The sequence below is a fragment of the Magallana gigas genome, chromosome 3 (assembly GCF_963853765.1).
Source record: "Magallana gigas chromosome 3, xbMagGiga1.1, whole genome shotgun sequence".
NCBI lineage: Eukaryota > Metazoa > Mollusca > Bivalvia > Ostreida > Ostreidae > Magallana > Magallana gigas.
In genome coordinates this window covers 50,008,358-50,035,967 of record NC_088855.1, presented here as the reverse complement: position 1 = coordinate 50,035,967, position 27,610 = coordinate 50,008,358, and the positions used below count along the sequence as shown (strand labels likewise).

At 35.6% G+C, this 27,610-nt stretch overlaps 1 protein-coding gene across 8 annotated transcripts; it reads left to right on the top strand.

Annotated features, from left to right (window-relative positions):
* The first annotated feature begins 2,970 nt into the window (after positions 1-2,970).
* On the top strand, positions 2,971-27,578 carry LOC105338380 (protein MTSS 1). Of its 8 annotated transcripts, none has more exons than XM_066080165.1 (17): positions 2,971-3,370; positions 6,026-6,087; positions 6,218-6,291; positions 13,445-13,529; positions 15,298-15,389; positions 15,641-15,715; positions 18,740-18,897; positions 19,141-19,302; positions 19,512-19,652; positions 20,202-20,222; positions 20,598-20,672; positions 21,371-21,782; positions 22,586-22,689; positions 23,421-23,519; positions 24,332-24,512; positions 25,000-25,125; positions 25,415-27,578. In XM_066080165.1, exons 1-17 carry the CDS (start codon positions 3,299-3,301, stop codon positions 26,152-26,154), a joined length of 2,679 nt encoding a protein of 892 aa, XP_065936237.1. In that variant the 5' UTR covers positions 2,971-3,298; the 3' UTR covers positions 26,155-27,578. The 8 variants fall into 8 exon arrangements, with proteins under 8 accessions (XP_065936237.1, XP_011441774.3, XP_065936238.1 ...); XM_011443472.4 differs by having other exon boundaries at positions 20,553-20,672; XM_066080166.1 differs by lacking the exon at positions 20,202-20,222 and having other exon boundaries at positions 2,972-3,370.
* The last annotated feature ends 32 nt before the right edge of the window (positions 27,579-27,610 follow it).

Here is a 27,610-nt window from a genome sequence, read left to right as displayed (position 1 = left end):
GGTTTTAACGCGTTATAATTGTTAGGCAGAAAAACAATTTCTTGCAAAATGAACAATATATATATATGTACATGCGTAAAAGCAATTTAGGTATATAGATGATATGATGTCAATCAGTATATACACATACGTCAAAAATTGTTATTTTTTATAGAACACGGCTGTATGATTTATCAAAGTCCAAATAGACACAAAGATGCTTTTCAGACGGTGATGTCCGCAGGTCTGAGATCGATAAATTCAGTTGTAGAACGTCTTTTGAAAATTAAATATCATAATATGTTTTCATGAAATATGTAATGAAACCAAACACTAGCGAATGGCTTTATGGGTATGTCAGTTGCAGAGCAAGTTTTTTTTCTTTTTAATTACAAATCAGTTCGTTATGCAAGCAATTTCCATATTTATAATACAGACATCACACATATTCAATGAGGGCAAATTATGCTGTCTCCATGCAAGTGTATGTAAAGGCTGGGAGTGTCGTGTATGTTACATTCCAACTGTATGAAACTTGTCATATGACTATAATATTATCATTGAAACATCTCCCAGAATTGTGCCCAGGACCTGGCTGCAGTTCACGCGATTACACGCATTCAGTCAATTTGACTCGATGATTGTTTTTGTCACCAGTTTTAAACAAAGGACATATGGGGTTTAATTTTCTTCAGTTCTATAGTCATGAACGTTTCACGTGTTGAGGTCTTAATAATCATTATGGAACACTTTGCCGAACAGTTTAAAATCTGCAACAAGTATAGCCAAATTTAAGCAAGGCTTGCAAAACAATAACCCTGTAGATAAAATAAAATCTAAATTATACAACCATGGACAAAGAAATGCAAATATACTTCATTGCCAGTTAAGAAATTTTTCAAGTAACCTTAATGCAGACTTGTATAATCATAATTTAGTTGAATCATCAAAATGTTTAAGATGTGGGTACTCCTATGAAGATTCATTTCATTTTTTCTTTCATTGCCATTTTTATAATACTCAGAGAAATTCTCTGTTTAGATACATGAGTGATCATGACATACCAAAAGATATTAATATTTTACTACATGGTTATGATTGCTTATCTCTAGCAGAAAATATATCATTTTTTGACCAAGTTCATCAATTTATAAAAAACAGTAAAAGATTTTAAAATGTAAATTAACAATGAGTAACACTGTGCTAAATGTACTTCACATATACTAATTACTGAGCCAATTATACTATAACTACAATGTAGTACTATATATGTGTATATATATGTCTCTATTTTCTTTTTTGTTCTTTTGTCCATCATTATATTGTTATTTATCTAAATCCTTTATTACTATACTCTTTATAAGTTAGTAAATGTCCATGTAAATCTTTGGAAAGTATATACTATTAGTATTATAAATATTTATACCTTGATATCAGATGGAGAGATCTAATATAGGCTAGTATTGCCTGCTGTTCAATCCAGATTCATTTATACTTATATGTATATTTTTGAATAATACATTTCTGAAACTAATAATCATTAACCGTCGTTATTTCATCGAGCAACAAGATAGACAACTCCTACAGCCTACGATGGTAAACAATTTGAATACATGCAAGTTTGAGAACCGATTGCTATCTGTCATAGTTTAGTACCCAATTTTTCGCCTAAAAGTTTTGCAAGTTGCTTTACATGATTGAAGAGTTATGTTTACGATATGCGTGCATACATGTAAAGCGTGCATTCATCAATCAAATTCTTTTCTTGATTTTATTGGTCAACGTGTAAAGAGGAAAACAAAAAAGAATCGGAATAATTATAATTTATTATGATTAACACGTATAGAACACACGTGTTTATAAATCTAATCGAGATGAGTGAAATATTCAAGAGGTGATAGATTTGGAATCAAAGTACATGCACTACCTTGTACTTTTACACGTGGTTTATTGTCATTCTTTAATTAATGTTTTAATAGAATATAATTACTGTTACATGTATGAAAGAACATGAATGCTAAAGACCCATCGAATATACTAGTATACGCAGGGGGTTCAATCGCATCAGATACTTTGAATAACCATTTGTTTTGTTGCCCCGAAGAGACCAAAGATCAGTGGCAAAATGTTTTTGTCCTGCCTGTTCGTCCGTTGGTGTCTGTCAAAACTTCAACTTTCTTACCATTGCAAAGAAAATTTAGCGTGACATCCATTTATACATACGGCGCAAAAGTCAATACCTTCAAATGGTCTAAACCTCGCAGACATTTTTTATTAGAGAAATAAAACATACAGATAAAGAAAACTACTAGGTTATTTTTTTTACGGTGTCTGTTGGGTCTCCCTAAATTTGCAACACACAATATCCATCTTAATTTAGGCCTACCACAGGCGTCGGAACCGGCCCCCCCCCCCCACTTTTTTGCAAAGTTAATACCTAACCATTAGAAACATAGCAGGATGAGGGTTCAGTCCCCCCCCCCCCCCCCACTTTTTCTCGCAGGAAAGATTATTGTTCCTAAATTAACGTTGAAAGATTCAGAAGTTGGATTCAGAAGCATACTAGCCCCCCATGATTTTGGAGAGAACAAATTTGGGTGAGTAAATTTTTTTTTTGGAAGTATAGGTATACTCCCCCCCCCCCCCCCCCGCGGATTAGGATTTCCATGATTTTGGGAATTATTTTTTTTCTCAATATTTCTGAGGATTAGTCTTTCAATTTGCTTCCGACGCCAGTGCCTACAACAATTTGCATTTTTTAAGTTGAAAATAGTATCTACTTATTATAATCTTCACTTTCTCACTATCAACTGTCAATTTTTACAAAAAAAAATAAAATTTTCATTGGCTCTCAAATAATTTAGATCAATCAAATTACTTCACAGGTACATATAACTGTTTTCATAGAAGGACAATATTTGGGCTTTAGAATGAATAACCCTATTGGGGCCCCGTACATTTATTTCGTCCAATCAGATGTCGTAATACAACTCACGTGGATTTGTTTCGTTCTCAATGCATCTATGCAGTCTATGGTAGCATGGACGTTACACATGAGGACAAGTGGATAACCAAACACACAAAATATGGATTATTTTAGTGGAAAACTCTGCGGGAATAAGATTTGAAGTCTGTTTATTCTAAATCTAGGTAAATTGTAGACAAAGGGACGCTGTATTTATGGAAAAGTGTTCCAGACGTGGCGGTATCTGTGAATTTGAAATCAGCATTGTTTTTATCGAAAGTCTCTTCTGAAAAGCAGTTTCATTTCACTTGTCGCCTGCAAGCCGATTGATTTTTGTGGGTTGTCGAAGACAAAATGGAAGGTGGAATCGAAAAAGATTGTACAGCACTAGGTGGGCTGTTTCAGACTATCATAACTGATATGAGGGTAAGTTGGACCTTAGGAATCATTCTTATCAGGCCGAGCTATTGTTATTACACAGTCAAGACGTTTAACCCAGTAATTGATTGAACATGACAATAACAAAATTACGAATTGATGCTGTTGATTGAATGACCTAATTATAATGTTAAATCTTCAAAATAAACAGCAGAACGAAAAATTGCACATTGATTTGTTTCTTTTTATCAAAGAAACTTTTTAAAATTATGTGCATTAATATTTTCTGTATTTCGGTAGCTCGGGAACTTATTTAAAGCAAATTTTACTGAATTTTGAGATTATAGAATGAATAAATTAAGTTGCATTTTTAATTTAATGATCATATTGTATGTGTTATTTACTGAAAAAGTGCTGAATGTTGTTATAGCTATTCTTTTTGTAATCAGGGAGTTTCCTTGCTTTCTGTTTGATTCATTAACTTTCATCTGTTTTCAACTTATTTTGATCAGACATGTGTTAAGAACCTCAGCAGGTCTGTTAGGCAGTAATCCTTTTACCTCATGTATACACAGATTAGTGGCTATCTTTTGCCTCACAAAGAAAACCATGACTCAGACATTGGATCTTTAACTAGGTCAGATTAGATTAACAAGATCAATGATTGATTAATCTTAATCCCTTGGATTAAAAAAGAAAATAAGAGTTCTGGTGTAGGATTATAAGTTTTAAATCAGCAAAGACCTCTAATGCTACAGCTATATATTGTCCTTAAAGTATTTGTAATGTTCATATGCCGCCCATCCTTCCTTTGTAATGTTGTCTTATTAATAAGCAGCTTAATAATATGTACCAAAAACTCAACCATTTTGCTGTATGATGAAATATCGGACCTTGTGCCTGTCTGTCACTTTATTATTTATTTAAATGAAACAATCCTTAAAGGAATCGAGAAAGTGTTCAACCATGACAGTAGATTACATGTGTAATAAGTTTAAATTCAAAAATGTTAGTTTTTCTAATGCATTAAAGCAGCTGTTCATGGGTTGTTGCTAAACATAGTGTATGCACGTATTGAAATAGAATATATATGTTTTAATGTAGCATGCATCGAGGAAACACGATTCCCTTCTTTTTTAGTTTTATGTGAACACATTGTACCGGTAGTCATGCATGGGTTTTTTTTCTCCATAGAAAGGACTAATTAAGGAGTCCTTGCAAGATGTGTAGGTAACGCAGGTGTTATAGATCTACAGTTCGATTTAGTTATCTCATTTTGTAAGTAAGTTGCTGTAGTGAAAGAGAACTTTTTGACCTTAAGTGGAGAAGGGCACCTTTAAAAAGTTACCTGAACAATCATTTGGAGACTGATAACATCGGTTAGGCCAAATTTAGATCAGCACAAACATTTGTAGAATGTAAACAGCCATGAAAGTTACTGTACCATTGGTTTATACCATTGGGCTGTCTGACAGAGTAAATTTTATCTCTGTCAACACCAATGCAGGGCCTTGTAAAATGCCTCATAGATGGCATCCTAGTAATTGTATACATGTATTGAACCTAGACACACTTGATATGTAGACAAAATGTCGGGTGGTTTGTCTGAATGGGAAGTGCAACACACACCTGCAGCGAGTGTGCTATTATGCACAATTGATCCTTTGGTCGATCGGGTATAGAATCAACTGGTACATGTTAAAAAATATCGGCAATATTTAATCACATGGCGGGATTTATTGTGCAGCACTGCTGCAATAAAATCAGTGGAAGAAAAACACCCTTTGTGATCTTGTTCTTCAGTCTTCTGTGCTTTCATTTTGTAAGGAGGCAAGATCATTTACAAAGACTTTTGCAAGAGGTTTTAAAAAAAAATGAGGTTATACATGTAAAGATTGCAGGGAGGTTCATTATATTTAGAGATATTGCATTTATATTAATAGCTCAGAGCCTCAGACATTGCTCTTACATCAAAGGAGAGTTTATTAATCTTGTAGATTTTTAGTAAACACTTATTTTTTATGGAGATAAATCGATTGATTCATAAATCAGTCCATGCTGCAAGTAAATGTACAAAGGTTTTGGATTTATTACAACTTAAGCTACAATAAAACAGTTTATCATGACATGTTTCTAAGAAGAACCAAGAAATAGTCTTGGAATTTTGATAGCTTTCAAGATTACATAGAGATAGTGGCCCCCCTGGGATGGAGGTTCATTGATCTACAAATTGTCTCTTGTCAGTGTCCAGAGTTATCTAAGCTGACCAGTGTGGGGCAGTGTCCTTGGGGCAAATCCTGTTATTTTCCTGTGGACTCTGAGAGTAAACATTGGGGGGTTTCCTGATTAGGGAAGTGTGCTTGTACACAAACTGTTGAAGCCTTATCTGTGTTGACAAGCACTGGTCTAGAGTCGACTCTAGAATAATAACTTTAAAATATATGTATTAGTAAAGTAATTGTTTGTTTGGTGTGTTCCCCAAACTAGGGGCTAAATTGCTTGCATGAATATGTGTGTGCCAAAAAAAAATAAATCTACATCCTTTGATGGTCAACTATGTTCTAATGTTTACATTAATGTAGTCTTAGACTTATGGTAGAAATAAAGCTTTCAGCAAACAGAAGTGTATCACAACCTATGGACTTTGTAGAAAGGATATTCCAATTTTAGTTTTGAATTAAAATCTTTGAACTTGTTTTTCAGGCCAGTTCTGTGGTTTGGGAAGATTTTACCAGTAAAGCAGCCAAACTTCACACATCTCTCAAGTAAGAATATAGCTTCTTTGTTGATAAAAAAGAAAACAGATCCCATCTAAAATCCCAGCTGTCAGATAATAAATAAATTGTATAATCTACCCTCAGTATTGAGTAAACAATTTGCACTCTTTAATTTCAGAGCCACACTGGCTGCCATTGGAGGGTTCCTGGAAGCGTTTCAGAAAGTTGCCGACATGGCAACAGGGTCGAGAGGTAAGGAAACTCACCCAAACACCAAGAAAACCAAAAAAATGTTGATAGGATTTATGGCCTTGAGATGCATATGAAATTCATTTTTAAAAGCGATATATCCAGAGGCACAGAGAACCAGATGAAGGAAGTTTTTCATTGTTGCATTGCCTTTTTCCTGTACTGAAGGGCTGTTATTAGTAATGAGTGGCAGTACTCTATTCTTGGCAGCCGAGAGCTGGATTACTGGGTGTTTGATATAGAGCTTATTTTGTGGCCTGAGTTGTTTGTTGCTGTTGTTGCGGTAAAGGAGAGGAAGACTATGTCCTCCACCCAGTAAATTTGTCATCATCTTGGAAAGCTACATTAATAACAAACACTTCATCAAGGAACAGGAAGTCTACTCACTGCTTTATGATGTATGAAATGTCAGAGATTTGAAATGTAAAATTGGGCCAGGAAACGATAGAATAAATGAGGCAGGATGTTTCATCTCAAATAATGAGACTTGATCATGCAATGTTTAAATGCCACCTGTACTTTATCAGTGGAGGATTTGGCCGGCATGTCATCTGTAAAATAATTTCGCGTATAGAGTTCCATCAATATAAACATTTTATGAAAAGAGAAAGTACATTTTATATACAAATTTAATTCATCAAGATGTGAATCATCTGGCATATATATATCCGACCACATCATGGAATAGAAAAAGCAGTGCTCTGATTCAAATGGACAGAGAGTCTTAATTAAGGGCACCAGAGGGAAGTCAAATATACATGGAAATAATTAAAAAAAGGACATTGTTAGCCAGAGAATTAGCCATGAGTAGCACCGACACATACTTGTCCCATTTCCTTGAAATTCATTTTAAATAGGAGTTTTAATTAGCAAAAGTTAAGTTATTTTGTGGTTTTGTACAGACCACCAGTTCTGATTGGTGTTTGCATACTTTTGTTGCATACTTGACCTCAACATTTGGTTTTAAACAATTTTTTATGGGCATGAAAAATACACAACATGTTGATGTAACCAAAAACCTATAACACCTTCAAGGATGTTTTTATTCACAAACCTAGTGGAGTATGGCTTAGTTATATGGAAGTGTCTTTTTGCTTTTGATACATGAATTAAGTAACCATGTCTAAACCATAGTTTGAAACTGTTATCAGATAAAGACAAGCAGTCTTGGTGTATTCTACATTTTGAATGATCCTTCATGAAAAAACTGCTAGGTTTTTCTCTGTAATTGAATTTGTTGATTTTTTTTATGCATAGTGGATTACTACTGTTTGGGTTTTGATAGGAAAGTCTCAGAAGGCCCTATCTGAACCACATGACATGTTATCACTGCTTGATATAGATAACTACAGTTAGAGATACAGGTTATGTAATATGATGGTAGAAATATAAGGGTCTTGGGTGGAGAACTGATGACTTATTGGTGCTGTAGAAATGTACCTCTTGCCCCATATGTGGAGAATCAAATCATTTTTTAGAAACTTGAATAAATGAGAGTTGTTTTTTAATCAGTACGTTTTGCATTTAGAGAAGGACTGGGACAGCAATACTTGTCTTATTTAATGTGTGGAAGATGGGATTGTCTTGTCACTCCTCATAATACATGTACAATGTATGAACAGATTTATTAAGGCAGAAGGAAGGTGTCTTATTGCCTCATCGCTACAGCATCTTGTTTGTTTACAATGTACATACATACTATTGGTAGGGTTGGTCTAGACAATTATACCTCATGTACACCCACTATGATATTCATTGACTCCCATAGCTCTCATAAATCATAATTACAAATCAGTGCTCTTATCCACTTGTCATATCCTCAGACTTTGTCTTGTCACGATCCACTGATCTCTTTCATTATTTGGACAACTGCTGTGTGGTTTTGAAATTGCACACCTTTAAAATATTATGACATATTGCATGTGCCAATTTGCACTTTAATATCCGTTGTTGGCATGTACAGGTACACAATGAGCACACCCAAGGAAATTTTCTTGTTCAAGCCTTTATTATTTAGTTTTATTTATTCTTAGAAGACAGTATCATTTTCCTGGTATGTTTATTACAAGTTGTAGTTGGATGGCTATTGCCAAAAATACAAGTATGAATCTTAAGCAGTAGTGTTAAAATATGGAGGTAATCTAGTATGAAAAAAAAGAAGTATTAAAAATACAATCAATGTACTTGGAGCCGTGTTTCTACCATTTAAAGATGAAGACTTAATTTCAAGACCCTTTGTACAATAATGACAGGTGCCAATTATTATTCATGTTGATACCCTGATCTGTGTCTTAATCTTCTGTTTGGTTACACAAGGCTGCACCTACTTGGAGCCATTACCTTCTGGGTAAGAATTGGATGAAATCTGAGCCGTGCACTCGTCAACCCATAAACAAGGTCTACCCTAACTCAACACAGTTCTGTCATTGATGAGAGAATTACAAAATCAGCCCAACTCTATACAGGATACTACCCCCCAAATAGTCAATAGTGGATCACATCAGGTTCTTTCAAAAGACAAATGTTTTTTATTCTTTGTTAAGTGTGTTTGTGCAACTTCAGAAAATCAGATCTTTCAATATTGATAACTTCTTATACAAAATTTGAGGGTCGAGTGTTCCTTCATGAACAGATAGGGACACACAGGAAATGGGATTTAATTACCATTGAAATGACCTCGATCAATATTAAATCCCATTATGGTTGACTGGTAAAAGCATATTTTGATGGAATTGTTGATTGATTTTCACACTGTTTTGTTCAACCATGTGGAAGAAACCAACACCGCAGAGCAAGATGGCTCCAATATTTAAACCTCACACATGCTCTCTGTCCAATGTAATCTCACAGATCAGTTTTAAACATTTACATTTGCCCAGCATAAGTAGGTATTTTCAGAGAAAAAGTTTAAGAAAAGGATTATTCCATGTTTTGGGGATTAGGTTTTAAGGCGGACATTTTGGCTGGGAACTCAATTGAGGTGAATACATAGACTTGAGTATGTTATTGCTGTTATGTAATGTCCTTGAATGACTTGGTCCAACATTTGACATTAAAGGTAATAAAGTTAGCAAGCATTGTATAGATCACCTAAGATCTAATAAACACTGGCAACAATACTATGGAGGGGGTCACTATGAATGGAGTTAGTTACTAGTATTTAGTAAGGGTCTGCTGGTGCAGGGAAATTTTCCAGGTCATGTCATGTTGCAATCTTAGGAACGATGTAATGGAATGTGAGACACACCACTAATTTCTTATCCAATCAAGTCAATTATTCATGTACAACAGATGAACTCATTACAATGAAGGTTTCATCATTAAAAAAGATTGGCCCAAGGCTACAAACATGTAGCTTTCTGTAGGGTCTACATCACACAAATTTAATTAGTGCCAATTAAATTAAATGGCTCGGTGCTTGCATGATATTTCTGTGATTTGCGACAGTGAAGATGACCCGCTGTATTTCATACAAACAGGAGGAATGGATAACCAGTATTGATTTCATAGTTTGCTTTGATTCGCTGAAGTTAATGTAGAGCCATTATTTACAATCCAACTCCCTCTTGTTCAAGGAATGATCATGTTTTTCTGGAAAGAAATTTCTTTGGGGGGGGGGGGGGGGGCTTCTGGACATGCATCAGAGCATTTTGAGATTTTGGCTTTCTGTCTAAATTAAAACCCTTTAGAAGTACGTGTTACAAATTTTTCTTCAGCTAAACTATTTTTTCTCTTCTACAAACTTAAAAATATTTTTTATGTAATTTGATCTTGGAGAGGAACCAATCAGTTACTAATCTGGGCTGTAATTAATGTGATTAGTTGGGTCCACCATTGTTCTATGGCAGCCATTGATCTGAGGGTGGATGTCTGTTTGCACTGTCAGCAGCAGTATGTGACGATCAATAGCAACACCATGACAGCCCGACCTAAGTCTATATTGACTTGTACAGCCACTTTGTATGTCACTGATCAAGACTAGGAAGAGATCTGCTTGCATTGTTCAAGTCAATGGATTTGGTTGATTTTCAAGTTTACCCCTATCTGTTATTTAACCTTTCCTTGTTTTCATTTATGAAATATTTATTAAGTAACATGACCGGTAAATCTGTAACTGAAATACGATAAAAGATGAGGACATTCTAGGTATTACATGTTGTCATATGATATGTTGTCCTATAAGTTTGTGTATAGATCGTACTGCATTGAGGAGTCTGCACTGCTAAGAGAACCAGGTGTTAGTCGACATTAATCCTCAATAACCAGGACCTTAGACAGAGAGTGGCTAATTAACGGACATTATATGGCAATTGTACCTCTTGTTGTCTCTTTTATCTTCTAGTTGAGGGATCAAGTACTTGTTTGAGATACCAGTACTAGTATTGAACATGAAAAGGTTTGCAATCTTCACTAATCGACCTTTTGGCATACATGCTTTAGTTTTAACACCCCTGACCCGCTGTGATTTATGGCCTGATAAACAGCTGCCTTGTCCTGTAAGATGTCCTTAGCTGACTCTGAAGGACAACACTGAACAAAGTTTTGTTGAACTTGCAGAAATTGTGATTTTTGAGTGAGAAGAGAAACGAATCAGATAATGCCATGAAGTCATTTCTAAGGGCTTAGTAAGGGAATAAAACTTGATTGAATGCTAGATTTAAGAAGAAGCACATATTGATAAGGTATTGAGGACATTTGTCTTGAATATGAAATGTCCTTAATGATAACCCAGCAATGAAACGAGATGGTCGAAGGATTCTCAGTGAGGATGCTACAAGTTGATTAAAGTTTATTCAGGGTCACTGAAATGGCATCAATAAATAACAAGTTAGCCCTTAGGTATTGGTGGGGTGTTGTCCAACTAAACAGGCAGGAGTGCCAAGGAAAGATGTGTTTTATAGTCTGCATTAAGTCTTTGATGTCAGCAGGGTCTGTGACCCCATGACCTTCAGGGTGTGAACACAACTTGTGTTCTACAGTGCATGACCAGCCAGGGAGATTGCTAAGATTATGCATGGTTGTGTGGCTGAATGTGAAAACCATTGATAAGATACCAGGCTGATGATGGAGTGCTCCATGAAGCAGAAGAACTGAGTGATGCAGGGAGAATTGGCAGAAAAAGAAGCCAAAACCTAGTGTATGGGATACAAAATGATACAGATGTTTGTATGATACATGGGGAAATCGTAATCAGTATATCCCCAGCTATTGAGCTTGAGCCCCTGTGTGTGCGAGCTGTATACATGCAGTCATCTCTCATTTCTCTGGAATGCTGATGTGTGGAGTCAATAGATACATTCGGAAGGCATGCACCAAATTGTTCAAACATTACTGCCTTAGAAGAAGATTCTTTTTTTTGGGGGGGGGGGGGGGGGTGGGGGAGAGAGAAAAAAAGAGAGATAGAGGAGAGAGGGAGAGAGAGAGAGAGAGAGAGAGAGAGAGAAATATAGATTTTTGTTTATGCAATGTGATACAATGAATAAATCAGCATAGATCTCAAAGCTTGCAGCAATCTTAAGGCCATGTGGTTTAACTTCTTGTAACCCTGACCATCAGAGCAGGAACTCATGCATTGTAATGAAATTACACTTTCTGGTTACCCCTGTGTGGGAAAGTCAGAGTGGGCTGGTGTGTAGAGTTTACAAGACTGTATATTACACATCAGACAAAACGACAAGGTCAGGACATAAGTATTAAGGTCGAAATATGGGGAGTCATGTTTTGACAGCTAATTTACATGTATTAAAGCTGATGTAGGCAGTATTTGACACACTGCTCTATTTTAGGAATTTATGTGTTAAATTAATCCCATAGCTAATTATTTTAAGCTTTAGTGGAATCAATACTGGGAAAAGCAAGCTCACTCCTAAACCATGTGCAATGTTTTATAGTGTAAGGATGAGATGTGCATTACTCGGTGCAGTAAATTACTGGTAGTAAATGTCATCAATTACACTTCTTGGCTGACAATAATGGCAGCTATATGTGCAACAAACACAAACATTTATCTGGGGAATTGTCCCTCTGTCCTGAACCTGATAATGCAGGGATGTGAGTGAAGTAGAACCGTTCTCTATTTTATCAATACAGACAGATTTGGAAATCAGATCTCTGTATAAAATGGTATCTGTTGCACTGTTTGTAGAAGGTCGAAGCTGATCATTTAAAAGATGTGTGCATTCAAGAGATATAGAGCTATGATGTTTATTCAAAAGCACGCTGCAGTAAAGACCAGGGAGAAAACGGCCTGTCTGTGCATTGAATTGTCTGCCAAGGAGTGACCTCATTTTGTGTTAAGATTGAAGACAGCCAGTCAAGATTGAATCTCTGATTACATAAAGCCAAAACTTGAAATATTTTAAGAAAACTTGTATTATTTTGAGGAATTTATGAGAAATCTTTTAGTTTGAAATATATAAACAGGAAAGGTACTTGAGACTTTACTGCATCCTGTGTTGACAAAATAATAATGGGAGAAACAAGTGAGAGGGTGCTTATCCCTCTCCAGTTAGATGAGCTAGTCCTGTTTTCTCTTAATATGCTCATTGTGCTACACCCAATGGCTTTTCTTCATCCTCTCACTCAGCAGAGGGGTGACATGATTTCAGGCAGGAAGAAAGTGCTCAGTACATTTTGAATAAAACCACATCTGTTACCAGCAGGGTCGACTCCTCCATTATTTTTGAGTGGCTAGCTATTCAGCATGCTTCAGACGTGAAGTCAGATGATTAGACATGTACTGTGTACAGTACATGCCTATTTACTGGTACTTGTAAATATGAATTGTGCCAGTGTAGATAGATTTGAATGCTGCCATGCTATAAATAGACATTGACCCTCCATGGTCAGTGGCAAAACTTCCTTCACCTGGTTGCAGTCTCTGATAATTGTGGCAGGATTATCTTGCCCGGTTCCTGTTTCTCAGTGCCTGATAAGTCTGAGCCTATCAGACAACCAGGTGTTAATAGGCTTATACATATTTATAGTACAGACTCATTACATCATATACACTCTCTTCTACTTCATCAAAGAAAACCAGCATCTGTGATAGCTCTGATATTTGTACTACCTATTTAAATATACATATATTATAGTGAATTGTTTTGACTAGTATTTAAATGAGCAACAATCATGATTTAATTCCTTTACTTTTCAGGTGCTACAAAGGAAATTGGTTCAGCTCTTACAAGACTTTGTATGAGACACAAGAGTATAGAAGCTAAGCTGAAGGCGTTAACAGGGTAAGACTAAAGACAAAAGCAGGTGCTTTCAGCACACTCAAGTACAGGAAACAAGTTCCTCAGCAGTCCCCTTCCCCTAGTCCCCACTCCCCAGCAGAATCAGACAACACAGTGTAAGAGCAATCACATAACAGAGGCTAATTATGTTCTGTGACAAAGTCACCTGTTTCCCATAGTCTATTCTATGCGAGTACTATTCATTATGTTATTTGGTCCCTTATTTCACAGACTGAATTCAAGTAGTGACAGTGCCAGGCTTTGGGATTTAGTAACCTTGTAAATGCCCCGTCTCATATTTTTAAATCCAATACATACACAGTTTTTTAAGTACACATATTTTATTCTGTTTTAAACTGAGTGCAAATCATTGGGTTTAAAATATCAGTATTTTCTTGATGTTTCGTGTACTTTCAACTGTGTTGCTGCTAGATTGGTAGAATTTTGTAAGATGTTCTCTTGCAGTGAAGGGATTATTGTTTGCACATTTATTGGTATTTTTGGGTATTTTATTGATGAAATTGGTGCTGGGTTGAAATTAGAAAAATATTTTCTTTGCAGTAAGTAATTACTCTTGACTCCACATTCCATTTCCTTTAATTATGCATGGTTTCCCCTGCCTCAGAAATCTGACTTGCATCTTTAACTTTGGTCATAGATTTCCTTTCTCTAGTAAATACATGTACTTAATTATTCTCTTTCACCATTCCTTGATTGTCTCTAGATCAATGTGAGCTTTGCATCAATCTGTGACTTCTTAGATAAGAAATCCCTGTGTCATAATAAATGTATGTGTACATATACAGGGAAAGATGAGACCGAGCCCCGTTTATGAGGGGGCTCTACTGAGGAGGTTTACTGCCCTGTCTGTTGTGGTGTAATTTGATAGCTGTGTGTGACTGGTCTTCACACCTGGGTGATGTTTTCCCTATCAGTTACAGCTTTCTATTTGACAGTTTGTGAGTCCCATAACACCCCCCAAGATTTACACAGCTTCACTCAATTGTAGTATAATCCTTGTGGTGGAAGGCCTGTAAACTGGACCCAGAGTCTGTTTGATTCTGGTTTTATTGGAACGTTATGGCCTGTTAATAGGGGGATTCTCATTGTGCTGAGCTGGAGATAAAATCTGACATTATGACACAGTAGAACTAGAGTCTCTCTAATGTCTCAATAACGGCAATATCCTACAGGAAGTCACACACAGCTCAGGACTAATGACCTTAATTAGTTCCTCATCACAAGTGACTCTTCCTCTGCCTTCCATTGTATATCCTCTAAGAGCATCTTTACAAAGGTCACAGTGTATCCATTCGATGAAGCATCTCATCAGTTGGCCAATACATTGTAATTTCTTACCCCAATCTTAGTATATTGTTCTTGTATTTGAGTCCAGTAAACCAATGTAGAGACAGATATAGTTACATAACCCATCATCTCATCCCATTCTAAATGCAATCAGCAAATCAGGCTCTCTTAGATAGAATCTCCTTAGACTGTCCATTTATGTATATGTTTCAATTGATGTTTGATAAGTACATGTACTGTGAGTTGAGATTAACCATTTATATACATTTATATTAAGAATTTATATTTATATTAAGAATGCCCAATGTTCAGTGGTTTGATTTTGTTTCTTCTTGTAACAGTAATTCAAATATTTTCATTTGAATTAAAATTCATTATATTTTATCAAGATTTGAATTGAGCAATTCATGTAAATTATATAGAGATTTTTTTTTTTATTAATGCTCTTTCCATTATTCTGCAGGTCCATAATTGATAATCTAGTCAATCCAGTTCAGGAACACAGTGAAGAATGGAAAAAATCAGTTGCCCAGTTAGATAAAGAACATGCTAAAGGTAGGAGACTTTCTAAGGACATTCCAATCTTTTTCACGGCATTTGTTATCTGTGATGTGTTGAAATCTTAAGTCTATGCTGTATTTAAACCGGTCAAATAAGTTTTAAATGCCAGACTTCCTAATGGTCGGTGTTTGAAGTTTGTTATTGACTTGCACAATTGTTACTGCTCTATGACCAATTTTTGCAACCAATTCAATGCAATTCAGATGATTGAATTTTATATCTACAGTGTAATTTCTTTTTTCCAGAGTACAAAAAAGCACGTCAGGAGATCAAGAAGGCAGCTTCAGACACAATGAGGCTACAGAAAAAGGTCAAGAAAGGTCAGTAAGGTTCTTTTAGGGAAATTTTTTTTTTACTTGTGAAAGTGAAACCACAGTTATTAAACAGTTATTTTTGCATAAAAGTTATATTACCTATTTGCTTAAAGCACCTGCTAGGGTTGAAGAGATGAAAGATTATCTTCCCAAAGTTCATCAGATTTTGTTGAAAACAGAATTTGATATATTATGTGGTCAAAAATATTAATGTGGTCAAAAATAAAGAGGAGTCAAATGTGTTGGAATTTTGTCATTTATTTGGAGTTTGATGATGCAAAAGCATTCTGTTTTTGATACAAATAAAAAGATAATGAAAGATTGCAGGAGTGGAAAAGTGTTTCCCTCCTCTAGCAATTGTATAATGTTAAGTATCTTTCCTCAAGTGTTACATTTAACAGATAAATCTTAGTTTATTTGATTGACACTGTATCAAAGGAATACAGCAGAGATTAGAGCTGTAGAAAGTCTAAGAATATTCCCATAAGCAAGATATGTTTCTTAGAAACTGTGTATCTCTCTGTAAAAAAGTTGGCTGACTGCTTTATCATGATTATACAAATAAAAAAATGTTAGAAAATTTAAAATATTTTTAAAAAAGTACTTGAAATCCAAGAAGACTTGGTTGAATTATTACCATTGAGAGTACTACTTGTAAGTTAAATTTTGAGGTATTACTGACTTAGAAACAGGTCCCATTATCTGTATAATAGTGAAAAAATAGATAAAAAGCAGAGGAACCATGGATGTAGAACAAAAGTGGATAGAAAAAAACCCCCTTAAAAGCTGCAGTGGCTCTCTGAAGATGAAGCCAAGGGGAGGTGAACAGCTGACATGTCATATGTTAGGGAGAACCGTTGAACTTTTGATAGCCCTGAACTTCCACATCTGAACATCCTGTAACAAGGAGAGCTAGATCCTGCCCCGGTGTGATACTTCACTTCTAACAGGCCTTGGTACTTTAGTTCTACATGTATGATATATAGCATGTTATTAACATGACACAAAAAGATGGAACCTGGGCATTCAGAGACCCTGCAATTGTTTTAACAAATAATGTTGAATTTAATAATTTTGACAGGCAAAGCATGCCATTTTTATCAGGGTGTGTTTGAAAAGAGGAAATCTCAAATATGATCCTGTAGTGCTTAATGATTTTATATGATAAGGATCAGGGTTTGAAAGCTGATGGGGTCACTGAACCGATAAAAATTGTGTATCCTTTAAAGTCATCCCCAGAATTCAACACAACCCAAGTGAAATGGAAGATGGCATACACTAGTACACTGTAGTTGTATGTACTGGTGTATTTGCGTGTTTCGTGTGCTCTTGATAAAAAATAGTGTCATTGTTGTTTTCTGTTGAAATGAGTTAATTTACCTCCTCAAAGGTATCTCATGTGTAAAATGTACATTAAATGTTTCTGGTTCAGGGGAGGACAAAGAAATAGTGTTGTGGTTAAGTTTAATCCATTTGGTAAATTATACTTGAGGAAATGTGTGAAATGAACCTTTTCCTTTTATATAAATAAATATCTAGAACGTAGTTAGTCAGAGAAGGAAATCTGAGTAAATTTGAGAATTTTGTAAGATGTAATGTGATCAATTGTATTGTTTTCATGTACAGAAACTTGAAAAGAAAATATATTGTTTGGCTGTGAGTTTTAATTCAAACGGTTGTATTTCAAATGGAAATAATCCTTTTGGATAGGATTGTGACAAGGGGTCTGAGGTACATACTGGGTGGAAATAGCAGGATGTTATCCTGTAATGAATAAGCATGGCGATTAGTTCTGTAAATATTAATTTACACCATATTGTTCAGGAATTATTGAGTGAGCGATTACATCAGAGTAACTTGAGAGCAATGTATCTTGCTGTCAGTTATCTTCTGGAGAGCTCAAATTTGTCTAGACAGAACAGTATGGTGACAGTGCTGTCAGCTAGCTATACAGTTGTGTATTGATGGAGGGGTAACTTAAGTCAGCCCAGATTTTATTCCGCTAACACTGACCCATTTTGTACTGGAAGTACTCTATTCATGGGCAGAATCTATCTCTCTCTCTTATACTTCTTATTTTGACAGTTTGCTGGAAGAAGATCTTTTGTAGAAAACATTTAGGAGGGTATTTATTTATGTTTTTATATGTAAATGTGGAATGATCAATCACAGCTAGGATACATGGTAATTGCATGAAGCCTACACTTTCCCAAACAGGTCTACTTAGTTATGCAATATCTAGGCGTGAATAGGGGCTAGTTAACAGAACCTACACCTGCATTTTAACTGTGACACTGATAACCTGTTGCCTTGGGTCGGTATGTAAGCTGACTAATGCAATGTGTTGATAAATAAAGTCAGCTTTGATTGATTGAAGTACATATACACACCAATACATCACAATATCAGCAAAGTCTGCTAATAGAAGGCATATCATTAGCAGGAGAAATTGCCCTTTCTGTTGGTACACAGAATGAGTAGAGGACTGGAAAAGTTTGCCCTGTTTTTGTTCTTTCCATAAAACAGGCTCTGGCAGCTCCATTTAGCTCTTTAAGTACCTGAAATTGCATCATTGTAATTAAAGTGGGCCATATTGACTTGGGAATTGTTTAAACTCTGCTAATAGCTGCTCATTCTTTGAAGAATATCCTGCAATCTAATATGAGATTGCTCAAGACTTTTGTATGATTGGTCACATTTTTTTTTTATGGTTACATAACAGAGAAAAGTTAAACCAAAGAAAGTAATGCTTAAAAAATTATGATTTTACATTGTAACGGAACTGATTTTAATACATGTAATGATCTTGGAAGAAAGAGAGATAAATAAGGAATTTAGATTTTAGTCATGCAAGATATTGATGAAAAAAAAGACGTTTTAATGAAAGATATGGAAATCACACATTCTGAAATTGATATATATATCTGTGTACTATAGATGGTGCAGAGAAGATCACAGCAGCAAGGCTAACCTTATTGTACATACTATATGTACCTGCTTACCACTGACAAGCTGTTGTTGTTATTTCAGGAAAGAATGAGATGCAGCTAAAGCTGGACAATGCCATGGAAGATGTTAACAACAAATACCTGGCACTAGAAATGGCAGAAAAGAACGCCGTACGCACAGCCCTTATTGAAGAACGCAGTCGCTTCTGTTTTTTCATTAGCTACTTGAGGCCCTTTGTTGTAAGAAACGAATGCCTGTTATATATAATTATATTTACTGTAAAAACTAAAGTCATATTTATCTGTTTTAATAAGAGGTTCTGGGAAATGAAATTCTTTTTCTTGTTCATATGCATAATAGTTATTTGTTAAAGAGGCTCTACATAAACAGTTGGTTAGATACTTATGTTGACATCTGAATATGAATCTTGGTCATTGCCAGTATGGATGTAGAAGTTTTGAGATAATGAATTTGAATTGAAGGACCATGAGGTGAGTTTGCTGACAGAGATCACGCACCTACAGGAGATCATGGAGCACCTGTGTATGCAGTGTAATGACCCCCACACCCTGCCTCCAGCCAGCGAACAGGTCATCATGGATGTAAAGGGATTTGATAGCAGTAGTGTGTGGAACTTCTCACAAGTATGTCTCCATATATGTTATTCATCTTACATTTATAAAACAAGTGTCATTTATTATTTCACACCTGTCCTTGCATTATTTCAAGCTTAAACAGAACCTTGTCATATACTTGTATATTCAAGAACGCCTTACTTTCAGAGCCATCAAAAGATGTTGAGATCTTAACATCCAATCAGAGATATCCAGAGTTGTTTTGTTTTTGCTTTCAGCATTCACCCCCGAGCTCTCCGAGTTCAATAGGATCGCGTAAATCCAGCATGTGCAGCATCAATAGTATTACCTCTTCCTCCAGTGGTTCCATCAAATCACACTCTCCCAGTCACCTCAATCATCTCAGAAACTCGGCTCAGGTTAGTGCTGCACTGTCCCATCATTGGCTTCCTTCTGTAGTTATGACAAGGGTCACAGCTTTCATGTTTTACCATTGAAACATTTGTAGCGTGAGGAAATGTGGGTCAGAGTTCTTGTAAGTTAAGTTGCAATTTAAGTTTTAATTGACAATGATCGAACTAACGTGAAAGAAATGGAATGGATTAGGTTTTAATTGAAATAGTAAGATTTACTTTATGAAAGCTCAAGTCAGTGTACCATTTGTGATGTGGTGACCCTTGTCATTTAGTCAACAATAAAGGTGGTGGTGAGAAAGATGTCGGGTACAGGGAGACAACTCCTTTGGTTTGCATGTACATCCTATTTCCTCCCTACATTACCATGTAATAATGTGACATTTTCTTCTTGTGCTATAAGTTTTACGTTGCTTGGTTAGCTTCCCTTATGCATGTTTTTCCCATATAACCTTCCATGTAGTTGCTAATGCATTATAGGTAGACAAACTCTCATCAAGTTTGTGCAGACTCTGGTTTTGTGTGAATTGAACAATCTTCTTTCTATTCTCTCAGCTGCTCCCCAGATTTCGATTAGTAAGTGGTATTGTAACCCCTGCACCACACTAACATTTTCACAAGTCCTTTAAAACCACTTTGTATCCCTCTGTCAATGGAGTGTGCATGATATATTTGTGGAGGTGTGAATGTTTATAATTACATTTCTCAATTTGTTTGAGGAAAGAAAATTGTTCAGATTTGTGACAGATAGACTATACTTCTCTATTTTCCAAGTGGCTGTTTCAGTGTTACAATAAAACGAAAATTTGGATTCAGTGTCATTAGCAGTCGGTCTATTCTTCTCGATGTCTTTTTTGGCTTCGGAGTTGTAGTTTTGTCAGTTGCATGCTTTATTTTTATAATCAGACAATACCAATGGGTACAGCACGATTAACGAGCGTTTCTTCCCAGGACTCCGGATTTACATCACAAGATACCCTGTTTCTGCGACCTGCTACTCCCACGTCATTAAAAATTCGCCAAAAGGTACAGTCCATTATTCCTGTGTGTAAAGCTTCACGGTCTACTCCTCCACCATTGCATGCTGCTAGTTAGACCATCACCAAACCCTGTGAAATCATTAAAATGATTGCAAAACAAAGATTACATTCATCCTTTGTATTTTATTGAATCTATGCATTAATCTATGCATGAATTTCAATTTTCAAAAGCGTAACTGAGTAAATAGGAGTTATATTTGTAGTAAAAACAGTAAGAACTAGTAAATAGGAGATAGATTTGTAGTAAAAATAGTAAGAACTAGTACTCTATAATTTGGGCTGACATAAAAAAAAATTCAAGCATGCAAACTGTCCCAGTACAATCCTAAGTCATGATTGAATGATTTGACAGAAAACGTACCCTTTCTTGTCTAAAACATGATATGAAATATTAATTTTTGATGGTCAATTTATTTATTAAAAAATATTCTCATAGGAGTTCTCTCTTTGTTGCCTTGACAATAAAATGCTTTGATTTCTTAATTGGCAGTAACATATTTTCTTATGGTTTTATTGTTATTTTTTATTTTTGAAATCGATGTATTTAATGTTGTTTGCTTAAAGCTTAAACAGCTTCTGTACTATTGATCCTATTATCTTTTCTTTGCTTTTTAATCTTTACAATATGTTCTTGACAGTAACTTTTTAAGTTATTACTGTATGCCATCTGGTTGTTTGACATAGGATGCAGATCAGTTAAGTACAGATAATGCTGATGCAGACTCCCAGTCATCAACGCCCTCGGACAACACACCGTCTGCTAGCTCCACGTGGACCAACTGGCCAAACCCACCCAACACCAACTCAAAAGCAGAGGACAACAGACCACACACAATATCTTCTGCTTATGAAAAGACTCACAACAGACCAGCCCTGTCTGCCAGTCTCTTTGAACCACCCTCAGAAATGGCAGAAGAGGAAGACGTTCAGATGAGGAACAAGAAAAAAGAGAGGTCAAATTCCTCATCCAGTTCTGGGTCGGGACACTATGCCCGACCACAGTCTGCTACCATCAACAAAATGCAGCCAGTGTTGCCACCCCTCGCCCCGAAACCAAAGTCCAAGGCAGTGCCACCACCCAAAGTCCCAACACTAGGTCTGTTTAACATGTAACCCATTGTTCATATTTAAGAAGAACACAATTGTTTAGAACATTTTTTTATTGCAGTATTACACTTGTTAAAACTATTTTCCTCAAACATTACATAGGGAATAATGCATACCTTTTTCATACTACACCCGGTATCAGCCCGAGACACCAATATCAGCCAGAGGGTCGAATACCCGAGGGTTGATATTGGTCAAGGACTAATACATGGTGTAATATGGAAAATGGTATGTATTATTATATTTATTACATAATTATAGTAATTTAATATATCAAAGACATGATTTTTGTCCCAATTCAACGTGATAACGTGTGAATCATGTTAGACATTGTTTTGTGACGTATGCATTATTGCCTTAAATTTCTACCTAATTCTGAACTGAAAAAATTCAGAGAAGTTCCAAGAAGGTGCGATACGGATCCGTATCTACCCTGTAGATCTATATCAACCATGCAGAATCTATATTAGCCCCTGAGGCTGATAGGAGTATTATAAAGTTAGCTGTAATGCATATGCAAAAAGCCTGTATTTATTACTAAGTAGGTAATAAAGTACAGTATAACATGTTTATAACGAATATGCTTGTAAAGATTTGATGCTTACAGCAAAGTGATTTTCATTCCCTGTGACTTAACTACATGTTGTAAACTTGACGGATATAATGAACGACGCTGATAACGAAGCAAAACTGCCATTCCAAGGCACTTCATTTTTAGGGTATTAAACTGTGATTAAATGTGGAATAGATTGTTTCTCCATATTTTGATTAGATGTATATTCCTATTTTAAGGAGAGGCACCTGCCTATGTGAACATGAGTGATCTCGCAAACATGGCTGCCAACAAGCGAAGGGAGTCGGAGACTGATTTAAGTCCACAGCCCGGGTCTACTGAGGTATTCATAATAACACCAGTGTCATTTCCTAGCTTTCACAGAAATGTTGCCATCAGTTCACAAACGCACCTATTTGTAGCAGTATGAAACTCCATTGTTTTAAGGAAATAATTAGAATTGTGCTTGAATAAAGAAAATAAACACTGATCATCAAATTATCAATCTTATTTTGCATGATTTTCTCATTAAATGGTGAGAAATATTTTCAGCTTTCTAAAATGCCTTTAATTGCTATAACTGTCATGTGCTAAGCAGCTAATACAATTATCAACATATGCTTGGAAATGAACCATTTTATTCAACTACAGCACAAAGCATGAATTAAAAATTTATGTTCCAATATTTGTATTATTTTATTTTATCCTATTTATGTATTTATGATTTTGTTTATGGCCAATATTGTTTATATTTGTTTATCACTTGGTCAAAGTTCCAGATTTGTGACCAGTACTTTGAATAGTTTTCTATTCTACATTGTAAAAATGAGGTGCTGAACAAAACTGGAAATGCTTTGAGTTTTAAGCTACTTTTAAACAAGTAATTCATTACCGGTAAAAGAAATTTGAAACACTGTTATTTGGTGCCAGGGAACCTTTCTGATAACTATTTAACAAAATAACAGACTTCTAAAACTCTTGTTGTAGCTTAAAATTAAACTTTCTTCACTATTGCCTACAATTTTATTTTCTGTGGCCTTTTGAACTGTCACTCTTTTCTGTGTAAACTACTAGCTCCCCGAGGACCTGGTGGAAGCAATGCAACAGTTAGATAGTGCTACCGCTGCCTTAAACAGCGAGTACGAACAAGAGGAAGAGAAGCACCAAGCCAAGGCAAGGACTCTATATTATCAGTAGAAGGGTGCTGGCTATCTCTCAAACTTCTCTGCACTTTTGTATTGTAATGTGACCATGTTGTGAAATGGGAATAATACTTATATTTTATCTATTTTCACTTCTGTACAGGTGTAGTACAGTAGTTCTTTGTGGTACTGTGATCTATATACTGATATTTTGCATCAAAGTCTGTGAACAAAATCAAGTATTTGCAAAACAATTTAAGGAGAATATGAATTTTATTGTTTGCTTGCATGTTTTTATTGCATGGATTTTAAGTTTGGCACTGATCTAGAGTAATACATCTTTCACAAATAACTAAAATATCAGACTATGTATTTTAGTGGATGATTTGTTTGCAGATAGATTTTAGTTCTTTTTTTTTTTGAATTGAAATTTAGATGGATAACAAAATTTGCCATAGTATAAAAGTAAGATTTATCACGACATCACTGTTTGCAGTTGGACTCACTCTTTGAAGATTTAGACATCTCACACTATGACTGTTGAAGAATTATCCAGACAACTTTATCTTAATCAGATTGTCACTCGAATTTATATATGTGGAAAACCATGCACCATATTTATTTGACTACACTAAAACAGAAAATATACATGGAGCTTAAGTATTGATTTTACCTAAACGTCACAAAATTTCATTTTATAGCATTCCATTCATGTTCACATAATCATAGAACTCGTAATACTTTTTACTTAGATTAAAGCAAAAAAATAGTGCATTTGTTTGAGCAACCAGTAAAGTAATAATGGTTTTAATAGTGAAGATACCTTGTAATTTATTTGTACAGATGAAAAGAAACACAATGGAACTAGCGAAGGCAATACAGGAGCTTGAAGCCAGCACAGCGGCGCTCCAGTCCACTTATGATGGAGACAGCAGCACTAGTCAGCACTCCCTGCAGTGTTCCAGTGGTTACGGTACCATGAACAACACACCAGCTCACTCACAGGACACAATAGCCATGGGAGGTGAGAGTTACTGCCTTGCCAATCAGGGAAACATCATTTCCTTGGTATTTTCTAAATGATTAGGTTTTTGTTCATTTTTGTTTTGTGCAATGTTAAATTTCCAATTTTGATTCATGATTTGGTAATGTAGTGCTTTTAAGCTTTAATCAAGGCATGTGTTTGAGTTTTTCTGTTAATCAGAATGATTTCATTTCATTAACTGTCTATATCCTTATATTGTGATATTCTCAGGAAGTCTCAAGAGACGTTATGTGCAGACTCTCAGCATGTCACCTGCTTCAAAAAAGTCTTGTAAATATTCAACTTGCCTGGAATATTCACCTTTGTTTGTTTCTTAATGCATGGTTTGTTTAAAACTTTGTGCTGTGCTCTACCAGAGAGACTTCTTCAGAGTATCTGTTCTCTTTGTACGCAGATGCCTCCAGAAGTTTTGCTTCTTTTTCTCTTTGTGTTTTCACTTTATTTTCCTATTACATTGTGTTTGCAGATTTTGATCATAATACTTCAGAATGCATATCTGGCAATGAAAAATATTTCACCATCCCTCGTAATTCAGAAATAGGGAATATGTTCAGAGCTGAAATGCAGGCTAAGCGGCCGGCCTCCACTGCAGGTGTGTTGGGAGTGAGATTTAAGCGGCACTAGGTCCTGTTGAATATGAAAACTAATCTATCACATGTCATTAAATGTTTTTGTGTTTAATACAGAAATGCATGTCTTTGTATATGTTCTCTTATGTTATTATAGACAGAATGACTAATACATGTACTGTATGTCAAACTATGTATGCTACTATTTTTAATATTCTATAGTATTTGCATATAATCAGATCCTGTAAAAGCTTGCATTTGAAACGTGTTTATCAATGTGGGACTTGTGTAACATCATTTCGCTGCTTGTAGGTATCCCTGTGTCCAGACAAACAGGTGCCCCTATCACACGGCGCAGTTCCATGAACACTCCAAAGCCACCGCCCCCTGTCAGACGCTCCTCCTCTATCACAACAGCAAATCCACAAACTCTACAGCGACTCAGAAACACTCCCCCTAGACAACTTCAGTCAACTTCTCATGGTCAGGATTCGGACCCAAATCGTACATCGTTACATCGCAGAAGTAATAGTTCAGGGGGAGAACCAGCATACGCTGAATTACAAACAATTCAAATGAGTATTCATGCTCGGCAACAGTTACAGTACCAACCTGAGGCCAGTCCATATGCTTCAGTTGACACACAGCAGATAGCTTACTCAGCCCCTCCAACTCCCTCCCAGTATGGGAATAGATCTATGCCACCAAGTGGACATTATCAGCCCTCCAGTGTTAATCAGGCAGAACTAATGCAGAAGCTGAATGCCCAGTTCTCAGCACTGAATGCTCCCTATCATCAGGCGGATGATAGTCTCCCCCCGCCCCCACCAGAACTAGTCCAGGTAGACCCCGAGTTACCTCCCCCTCCCTCAGCAGCAGAACTGGAGGAGATGGAGAAAGTGTACAGCACCCCTGCTGTACAGCGACCTCCCCCAGTAAACCCTAAACCAGCTCACCCAGGGGCAGATCCCAGTAGACTAAGGGCTTCGTTAGTGTCAGAACTAAAAGGATTACGTAAAGTTTCTAACAGTGAAAATGATTCTGAGTGCTGACAGATACCAAAGGAAAGTTGGAAACAGGCACTCTAATGATATTGAAGACAACAAAAAACAAATGATTTATTCTATGATTGTTATTTTATGAACAGATCATGTAAACAGGACATGTAATGTTCTTAAACAGACACTCTTATTTTACGTGTATTAACTGCTGTAAGTAATTTGCCACTGTAAACATCATCACTGGTTTTTTTTTTTTAGTCTGTTTTTAACTTATTTTTAATAAAGTAGTATTTGACTTGGGATAAAGTCATTGTGATATGAAGGCAATTATTAATCATTTTTGTTTTTCATTCCCATTTTAGGTACTTGTATGTTTTGTTTGTTTACTGTGGTGCAATTACTCTGACTAAACATAGCTTTTTCAAAACACACCATTTTGATTTGCATAATATATAATTTTCGTTATTACGTTTTTACAAACATAAAATGTTAAGATGTTCTTGTAATAAGCAAGCTTTATTAACTTGCAGACTTAACAAAACTTTCCTTAGTTTCAGCTGATTTCCTACTAAAAATAACTCGTGACATTTGTGTTGAAGGTAAAGTTAGCCTATCCCCGCATTTATTAACTATTAACGTCATATTCAGTAAGAATAGTTTGTCTTCTTCACGTTTTCTTGTGTGCCAACAATTGTACATTAATGCCATTGGTTTTGTATATTCATTGATCTTCCAAAACAATCTCATCATGTTATATATTAGCATCAGGGAAAACTGTTGAAATTACTGATCACATAAAGAGAGGGTGTACAGGGATGCGGTGTGTGAGTTTTGTTTGTGTGACATGCATGTGTGGTCAATCATTTCATCCCAGAATAGACAAATCCTCACACTTCATGGTTCAACAATACATAGTGCAATTTTCATGTAGTGCAAGTCTTATTTAGTATTCATTTTACCGTGTGCTATTGTTTGTAATTTTTTTAAATCTAGTTTTATCCAACACAGTACAGCAGCTTTCTCTGTTATAAGAGTTGTATGCACACCATCAACATACACTTTACATTGTGTTTTAATTTTCAATACTTATTCAGACTTGTCAATCTTGTACATGTATAACGTAATTAGAATGAAGATACAAATGTAAAGCTTGCCACCAAGTGTCGTATTAATCTTTACAACTTCCTCTGCAAGACAATATTCATTATATATGAATCTTTATTGGAAGCAATAATATGAAGGATTAATCCTGATGATAGCAATAAAACAGAAAGTAAGCAGATTACCACTTGTATCAATGTTATTATAATCAGTTTGTTAAATTCTGTCATATTTACTGTTTTTACAAACAGGTGGTACTGATTATATTGCTAGTAGCTTGTGATGTCATGTTGTCGGTAAATGTTGATAACAGTTAGGACAATTCTTGATATGTTGTGCATATAAAATGCTGGAATAAAAAAAAATGTGTAAACGAGTGTTGTCACTGTTATAATATACTTTATGG